The 10,144-nt window shown below is 28.3% G+C and overlaps 1 protein-coding gene across 1 annotated transcript; it reads right to left on the reverse strand.

Moving 5' to 3' along the window:
- Nucleotides 1-1,800: 1,800 nt before the first annotated feature.
- LOC120074946 lies at nt 1,801-3,371 on the reverse strand. Its single transcript, XM_039028056.1, has 2 exons — nt 2,623-3,371; nt 1,801-2,450 (listed from the first exon to the last, which is right to left on the reverse strand). Exons 1-2 carry the CDS (start codon nt 2,931-2,933, stop codon nt 2,063-2,065), a joined length of 699 nt encoding a protein of 232 aa, XP_038883984.1. The 5' UTR covers nt 2,934-3,371; the 3' UTR covers nt 1,801-2,062.
- Between the last annotated feature and the right edge of the window lie 6,773 nt (nt 3,372-10,144).

The raw sequence follows: 10,144 nt of genomic DNA on the forward strand, positions 1-10,144 counted from the left end.
AAACATAAAGGTAAGAAAATATACCTCAAATCTAAAATTGAATAGTTACAAATATTTGGCCTGAAAATATGATTTTAAAACAATCCATTTAGCTAAATTTTCAATATTTCTATTTCAATCAATCCCTATTGCGATTACACGAAAATGTTTGTTGGTAAACACGTCCTTATTCTCTGCTAACATTCTCTCTAGATATTGCAAAAATATGTTGTGCATTTTCTTGAATGAAAGATTATTATTATTATTATATAACCAATTTTAATAATTTTAACTTTGGATAAGGTCAACAAAATCATTAAACCAGACTCAGATAGAATGAAACTCAAAAATAGATCACAATAATATTTTAACAAAAAAAAATTATTAAAAAAAGGTTGAATTAAAAATTTAATCTATGGAAAAAGTTCAAATATAGCGCACTGGTTTATAATTAGAATAAATGGTGGGAATTATTTATCAAGTGCCCTGGTTTATAATTAGAATAAGTGGTGAAAATTATTTATCAAAGTGTAATGACTGAATTCCGCCTTTTAAAAAATAAGAACTATATTTTAATGGCTAAATTTTTCTGAACTAAATTTATAATTTAATCAAAATAAAATATACATATCTTTTTTTTTTTTCCTTTGGATCCACTGGATGGGTAACCCAAATTTAAGAAGAAAAAGACACTTTTCCTATTTCTTAAAATTGAGTTTTTTTTACTCATGGTTGATGATAGGGATATTCAAATAACCCGACAACCTAAACAATCCGAACTATTCAATCCAAAATATAAAGGTTGGGTTGGATTAAATTTTTTTCTATTTTTATTGGATTGGATCGGATCATGGATTGGCTAAAAAAATTTGGATTAACCTAACTCAACCCAAATTTTATATATATAAATAAAATGTAATATATATTTCTCTTTGTTTAAAATTTAATTATTTTGTATTGATTAATTTGTAAATTTTAAATATTTTTATTTTAAAATTATTATGATATTTGTTTTTATTTGAAGTTTACAATAAATATTTTAGATATAATTGACATTTTAATTTTATGAGATTTTAGTTATTAGTCATGTATATAAATTTATATATTTTTAATTAAAAAGAAAAAAATAAATTATAATCCGACAACCCAACCCAACCCGAATTTTATGGGTTGGATTAGATTAGAGACTTTATTTAAGTTCTTTATATTGTCAATCTAATCAACCGGGTTGGTCCAAAAACCCTCAACCCAACCCAACCCAATCTATGCACCCATAAAATTCGAATGCAATTATCGAAACAAAATCTCATACACGCAAATTAACCCTTTCACTCTCTCGGTCCCTTCCCTCGCTCACGTAAATCGCTCTTTGACTCACGATCTCACTCTTTAACACAAACTGAACAGAGAGAGATCAAATAGGGTAGAGACATGCACTCAAAGAAAGAAGAGGAAAAAGAAACTAAAGGTAATTTTGTAAATTTGGCCAAAAAGTCAAAATTCTTCTTTTCCTTTCATCTATTAAAACAAACGTTTAGTTCTAATTAGATTGAATTGGAAAAATTCTCTTGATGCTTCTAATTCCATTTTAGTCCATTAGGTCCATGTTCTTTACAACGTACCCTATCCATGTTCTTTACAACGTACCCTAAATTGGACCATAATCACTATCTCCACACAATTCCTGAGACCATTGACATTGACACTTCATTATGATTCGTTTTCAACTTTCCCCAAAGTTTCTGCTACACAATAATCTGTATGTTTGCTCGAACTTTATCCGGAAAACAACTCTCGCATCTCTCAATTTGCTAATTCAAATTCTATAAACAAACAGATATCGATTTATTCGATTCGATGGATGAACTGCTATTCTTTTTCTCTTTTCAATTTACATACATACAAAAAGGGAAAAAAAAAAAACAGAATCGCTGCAAAAGGAAGTAAGATCGTGGACAATTTGAAAGAAAATGAGTTATTCGTGAGAAACCAATTTGAAGAAAATCGGTTTCGCAAGGTCAAGTTAGTCTTTGATGGTGATTAGCTTCCATGGAGGCGGCCACGGAAAAACCCTTACCCTACGTTACTGTATATTGGCTAAGGAGTATGATCGCCAAGAGGGGAATTTACAGAGAAGAGGAACTGGAGAACCTGAATTGCTACGAGATGCTCGTCCGTTGGGGTGCAATGGAGGACGAATCGGCGGGGACAATCTTGAGTTCAGATCGTTACTGTTGTGGCTTTCAGAACTGCTCAGGACGACGGCCAACGCTAACGAGCTTCGACTTGAATTAATAATCGGTCGCTTTGATATGCCGCCAGCGATGAGATTAGATGCAAGAAGATTTCTTCGTTTCCGAGAAAAAGCGTTTTCAGGCTTTGCTATGTCTTTAATGGAGGAAGAAGAGGAAGCGTCTGCCAAGCTTGTGAAGGATTTCGATTTTCCGTTGTAAAAATTTGAAATTCCTCTCCTGCATAACATTCACAGGATGATATAATGTGTTAAAATTCAACTGAATCTCGTAATTAAGAACCTTCAGAAACGAAATCGAAAAGCGATGGATCAAGATCAAGTTGCCCTAAATCTAGAAACCATGGAGAAGAAGATTAGGACGAACAAAAATACAAATCACAATCGCTAACCTGATAGGCAAAACTTCTTCCAGCGATTCCATTCCTAGAGGTCCTTTATACGAACTTTCAGCCTCATTATCCTCTCCATTGTCATTATCCGACGATCGTACAGAGAAACCGCTGTTTTCTCCGATCGACGACGATGAAGACGAACTACATCCATCCACCTCTGCCGCCACCGCATCACCAACAGCGGCTGCCTCTTGTCGAACTACCGGAATCCTTCCCGTCGTATTCAAGACGGAGCAGTACGACGGCAAGCCACTTTGCGAGAAAACGGACGGCGGAATCCTGCTATTGCTTTCCAAAGCAATTGACATGATTGTGATTCAAATCCAAAGGGACGAACAAGATAAACCAAAATGATCACGGTTTTTAACTGAAGAGATTGTGCATATAATTTTACATATATATATATATTCACGGAAAATACTAAGTTGAAGGATATGATAATGTAATCAATGGAAGAAGAAGAAGAAGAAGAAGAAGAAGAAGAAGAAGACCGCCATGGGAGTGCAAATCAGAGATTCAATGGAGAGATTGTCTAAAGAAGATCAGGCAACAATTTAAATATAGAAAATTATGGATTTGGAAACAATTAATGAACGAAAACAGTAAAATCATCATCGATGAGAGAGTTAATGAAAGGATAAAGAACTCAGATAAGGAAAGCCGAAGGTCTTATCCTCATCTGCCGGGCTTCCATTCATCACATTATTTTTCATTTTTTCTTGTAATTTTAATATTTTTGGTTTTTGTTCGCTGCCTGTGCTTCCATCGCACTTTCATGTTCCGCTCTCACCTTTATATCCTTTTCCTTAAATTTCTAACCTACTTTTCAATTATTAAACCTAACTTGGCTGAATTTGTCATACCATTTTTAATCTTCTTACTATATGCAAAAATAGCTCTGAGAATATTTGGACCAAGGTTTAAGAGGTTGATGTCAATGTAAATATTGGTGAAATTATTGATAAAATGTCAAATTAGATAGATATTTCTCTAAAATATTGTCAAACAAAAATGTCAACAAAAATATTTAAATTGGTAAAACATTTCACAGTTTTAAAACAATTAAATAAGTTTACTATTGACATTTCTTCGTTTTTTTTATGATATAATAAAAACTTTTAATTACCTCTCATGTCAATTTTGAATTCATGAAAATGTGAAAATATTGATAAATGTCACCATGTTAACAAAAACTTAATACCATAATTTGGACCCAAATTTATATTTTAAAGAAAATATATTTTTATCTACATACAGATGATAATAATAATAATAATTTCTCTTTTTTAAAAAAATTATGGTGAGACTTTCTTATAGGATGTTCGTAGTAGATAGTAAAATAAGGGAAAAATCTGAAAATATATCATATCGTTCAAATATTTGTAAATATAGAAGTGTTGACTATTTAACTTTTGAATTTTTTTTCTAATTTTTAATTTTGTCTTCCCTTATCTTGTCTTATATATTCTTTTTCTCTTAATTTTTTTTATTTTTATTTTTTATTCTCTTTCTTTTCTTCCATTTTTTACTCTTTCTTTTTTTTTCTTTTTTATTTTTTTTTCCTTTCTCCTGTTTTCTTCTTCATTTTCAATTTTTTTTTTCATTTTCTTAATTTTCTTTCGTTTCTCCGATATTTGTTTCTTCCCTTTTTTTATTTTTATTTTTTTATCCGATTTTTGCTTCTATTTTTTATTTTCTTTTCCTTTCTCCAATTTTTGCTTCTTTTTTATTTTTAATTTTCCTTCCTTTCTCTAGTTTTTGCTTCTTCTCTATTTTTTTTTAATTTTCTTTTATTTATCCGTTTTTTACTTCTTCCTTTTTTTTTCATAAGAATTATGAGCTGAGTTTCGTACCCAAGACTTGAAAGTACCAAATTCATAAATGACTTAACATCAACAAAAATAATAATCAAGTTTGATTATTATAACGAAACATTAAATATAAATAAAAAATGAAAACAGATTTGAAAAAAGCTATTTTGTTAGTCTACTAATTTGCACAATTTTTAAAAACATTTCTTAAAATTTTGAAATAAGAAACGAGGATAGTTATTAAACAAGTTTACGTATTAAAATTTGAGAAATGCAAACGATATTAGACAGGCCAATAGTTTTTTTTTTTTCTTTTTATAGGACTTTAAGAGTGTGATGTTTCCCACGAATTAACTTGAAAAAATGGCATATATGGTCCAAAATGAAGGGCATAAATTGAAGTATTTGTGTATTTGCGTACTGTAATATTTGGTTATAAAATCAAACGAAGAAGAAGTTTGGTTTGGTTATTCATTGTTTTTACGAAGGTGTCTTTGAGAGGTATCGAAAAGAAAAGGGACCATACTAATGTTTGTAAAGGACAAAGAAAGGGAAAGTAAGGTATTCAGTAGCTATCATTGATAGAAGATACCGTTGATAGCATATTATCGGTGATAGAAGCTAACATTGATAACATGTTATCGGTGATAGAAGTTGATAACATGTTATCGATGATATAAGCTACCACTAATAACACATTATTAGTGATAAAAGTCATCACTGATAACATGTTATCGATGATAGAGAGCTATCATTGATAACATGATACCAATGAGATCATTGATAACATGATAGTAGTGAAATCATGGATAACATCTTATTAGTGATGTTATCAGTGAAAGAAGCTATCACTGATAACTACAATATGATTGATATTAGTGATATCGGTGATAGAAGTTAGGCAAAATTTGTATATCGAGTTTCTTTGAAAGTTCATAACTAGTTATAAAAGTCTATCATTGCTAGCCTTAAGCGTTAATATTTCAAGGTTGATTCTAATTAATAAAAGTCTATCAGTGATAGCGACTGATAGTTGCTATTAATGATAGCCACAATAGAAAATTATTGGTGATAACTATTGTGTTAATCTTTCAAAGTTGATAATCATTCATGATAATTTATCAGTGATTGCCACTAATAGTTTTTCATCAATGGTATAACTCAATCTTTCAAAGTTGGCTTTCTTTCAATGTTGATAACTACTTATAAAAACTCTATCATTAATAGCCGTTGTTGACCTTAACTATTAATATTTAAATGTTGATTCAAATTAATGAAAATGTATCAATGATAGCCACTGAATAATTAATAGCAAATTAAAAGCTAATATTTTAAGATTGTATCAATATTTCACAAATTGAAAGATACTATTGATAGCAGCTATCAGTGATGACAATTGATAGGAGCTATAAATGATAACAACTGATAGCAGCTATCAGTGCTATCACCGATACCTGCTATCAGTGGTAGCTTTCAATTTGAGAAAATCGAGAAGAAACAAGCAAAATGGTGGTTAGGCATAGGTTATTTAATCTTTTACCATTTTTTATTCTATATATACAATTATTTTATTCTTGTACTATAGATTCTATTATTTTGGATTTGAATTTCATTTGTGCAACTAGCCCTTTTTTATATGGTCATGGAAGAAAAAGATGCTTGTGAAATGGAGACATTTTACAGAATTTAACTTGTGATTAGAAAACTAAAACAATGGAATTAGTAATCTTATTCTTTTCTAGTTCAATTATAACATAATATTTTTAAGAGATGGTATCTCTTAAAGAACAGTATAATACTATTTTATTAAAAATAATAGAATATAATCTACATAAATAAAGAAGAATTAAAATAGTATAAAATTTCAACTTTTTGATTCAAAATCAACCGTTAAAGTATTAAGATAATTTCGGATTGATTAAAAAAGCTCTTGTTTGATTTTAGTAATAAATTGGATTTTTTAAATTTTATCTCCACTCCGTCAAAGAAATATTAAAGAAAGGTGAAAGATATGAAAAATTGTAAGCATGTGATTGGAAGAGAGCAGAAGTATAGGGTGGACCTTTCAGCAGTAGATAATTTAGGTAAAAAAGATAGTGCCACGTAAGCAGGTTGGAAAAATGAACGGTGTAAGAAACAGACACGTTGAGGATCGTGGTCGGTCAGTGTGATAAGAGAGAGAGAGAGAGATAGAGGTTTCTTGAAATTGGATTGGGTGGACTGACGTGGCAATGACCAACTGAAGTAAGTTTCGGTAAGCCTTATCCAAATATGGGAGGGAAATTGTGGGCCCCCCACTCCCTCCTTTCTTCGATGTTCTTTCTTTCCACACGCCCACGATCATCACTGCCAGCTGTCCCTTGCGATTCGGCTCAGCTTCATTCGGCTAGCCCTCCAACTAGTCGGTATATGAATTTAAAATTACACTAGATGCTATCAGACACAACTAAAAATTTTAAAATGTATTCAACAAAAATTTCAGTTTACAACATGGGTGGATTAAGTTGGTAAAAATTATCAACTCAATATTTGACCTATCAATTTTAAATATTTGTATAGTTGAATTGGTTGCTTTTACCAATTTATTAAAACTCCTAACTTTTCCCCCCTCCAATATTTTCAATGGTTTCATGTTTTGGGTATCATCGATCATTATCGTTACCATACTTCAATGACATAAGTCGACAACCAATTCCAATGACCAACTATGGATCTAACGACTACCTCTAATGATTAACTTTAACAATGATCACCTTTGGGCAGCCAGCCTCGACAATCACCTCGAGTGATCAACTTCAAAACTACTAACTCTGTCGTTTATCTCTAGCAACTAAATCTAATAACCAACTTGATTGATAATATATTAAAAGAAAAAAAATCAATTGGCAAAAGTATTTTTAAAATATAAATTTGAAATTATTAGTTTATTGTGTTTAGTAGTCGCCTTTTATAGTAATTAATAATCGTCCTTATATAGACCTACTTGTTACAAATATCTAGAAGATAGACTATTTTTTAACGGTCCTATCACAATCTAAAAAGACATATCGTATGCATCAACTCGGTAGGACTGACTAGCTTGACTATCTTAATTAACAATATATATATATATATAATTGATTAATTGTTGGTTACATAAATAATAGTATTTTGTCTACATTAAGTGCAATTGTTACATGTAACAATTTGTAATATATGTGTTTTTGTATTAAGTTCACATCTCAAACGAGTATTAAGAATTAGTGAGAATATGTGGATAGTTGATTGGTATAACAAAAAGTTAAGAAAAAAAACAAAAACAAAAACAACAACGAAACAGTAACAAACAAAAAAAAGCCCATAAAAATGCATGTTTTTTTTTAGGTTACAAAAAATTACACCATTATAAATCAACTATACACCCAAACACATAGAATTCTAAAACCAACTCTATTCAACTTTACATCCTAAATACGGATAATTATTACCCATAAATAGTCATTATCAACTCAATTAAACCTAACTCTAGACACCAAACATATCCTTCAAAGTTTTATTATTTATTTAATTTGTTTTTGTTATTCATAATAGACACAAATCTTAAATTCATGACCTATTTAAAACCTCAAAGATTTCCAGTCATAACTAATTTTAAACAAATTACTATTTGTTACTAAAAAAGAAAATAATTTTAAAATTTGAAGTAATTTCAAATCCTAATTTTACCTTTTAACAGAAAACCTTTCATGACTATAAATCGAATTTAACAGGAATTTATTGAATCTAGAAATAAATTACTACTATAACATTGTCATAATCTAATCTTCAATTAGTATTTCCAGAGTTAAAAAGCCTATACTAACTAATTCTTAACTTTTTTTTCCTTGATCAGTCGCAATTCGAATTCATAATTTCAAATATATTTAATTCAAACATTTTTTGTTCAAAACAAAGAAATTAATTTAAAATTATTTTTCGTACTTTCTTTTTTTTTGTTTTTTAAATCCGAATGAAGAGTTAATGTTTAAATCGATGAAATCAAATTTTGATTATAGATACAATCTCACAAGCTTAGTTGTTTTTGCCTTTTGTTTATTATTATTATTATTATTTGAAAACATTTTACTTGAGTAGGAAACTTTACGATCTAACCATTTAAAAAGGAAAGGAAAAATATAAGTCTCAATTTGTAAGGGATGGTTTAGTTGAAGATCTTTTTTACAAGAATTGACACAAACATTCAATTCTCATGTTTATTTCATAGTTTTTCAACATTTGTCTGAAATAAGTTATCTCAAGCATTCTCATTTGCCACAGACAAGAGTTTTATATTCCCTTCCAAAATTGTGAGTTTTCTTTTTTTCTTCTTCATTTGTTTTTATTTTATATATAATTTCACCTTGAATATAGTTAATTAGTTAAGTAATTAATATTAATTTAATAAAAATAATATAAATATTTATTTTAATAATTAATGGTAATCTATTAAAATATTTAGTTAACTTATTTTGTTAATAAAATTTTATTAAATGAATGCAATTGCTTTTTTTTACATAAATTAATAATTTATCAGATAATAATATCTTTAATTAGTAAATTAGGATTAGTTAAATTTAATTAGTACAACAATTCTATTTCTATAATAATAGTTTATTACTTTATTTTTTTTAATAACCAAGTAATTATTTATTGAGATTATTTTTAATTTGATCATTTATTATGAACAAGTAATCAATTAATTATTTATTGTTATTAACTTTATTACTTCATTCATTATTAATCTATCATATTAAAAAAAATAGTATTATTATTACTAATCATATTTTTATTTTTATTTTTTACTTTTTATAAAATATTTGGTTTATTAAAATATATCCTTATATTATTTAATTAAAAATTAAAATTACTAATTTTGAAATTAATTATAAAGATGATTAGTTATTAGATTATAATTAGTATGACGTTCATTAAATATATTAATTGGTTAATTTTTAATTATAAATATTTATTTTTCAAATATTTATAATAATTTATTCATAATTAATTAATTTTTATTATCGATACATTGAATATTTTAGTTAATATATTAATCTATTATGATTATAAAATATTTTCATACTTATTTTTATAAATTAAATACAAACATAATTTTTATTCCTATAATTTTGATAATATTTTCATTCACAACCAAATATAACTATATTTAATCCTCAAATATCTTAAGCATGACATCATTTATTCTTAATTATCTACAAAATTTTAAATCAAACCGCTCTAAAGAAAAAAAGTAAAAGGAAAAAGGGAAAGGGAAAGAGAGAGAAAAGAAAAAGGAGGGCGTGGAGCGTGCGGAGTACGTATTTTGAACTGGAAAGGTAGATTGATTGATTTTACATTAATATCCGAATCAAATCCTTCGATTTTGGAAGTGGGCCCATTAATAATGAATTGGACGGACCCAATTTCGTGGATAAAACTTATTGGTCCACGTGTCAAAGCACTTCAGTCTAATCGAATAATTGGGCAGGTTCGATTCCTGGTTTTGCTTTTGCACGGGCTGACCCGTCGCTTTCACCTCCATATAGGAAGTTGTTGGAAAATTATCCAACACCCTAACATTATTATTTTGTATTAATTTAACTGAATAAATAGAACAACTAAAGAAAGGTATACCAACTTTAGGGAAAAAAATCCATTTAAATGATTGCAGAAATTAATATCTTAAAAAAGTT

This window comes from Benincasa hispida, chromosome 4 (genome assembly GCF_009727055.1).
Source record: "Benincasa hispida cultivar B227 chromosome 4, ASM972705v1, whole genome shotgun sequence".
NCBI lineage: Eukaryota > Viridiplantae > Streptophyta > Magnoliopsida > Cucurbitales > Cucurbitaceae > Benincasa > Benincasa hispida.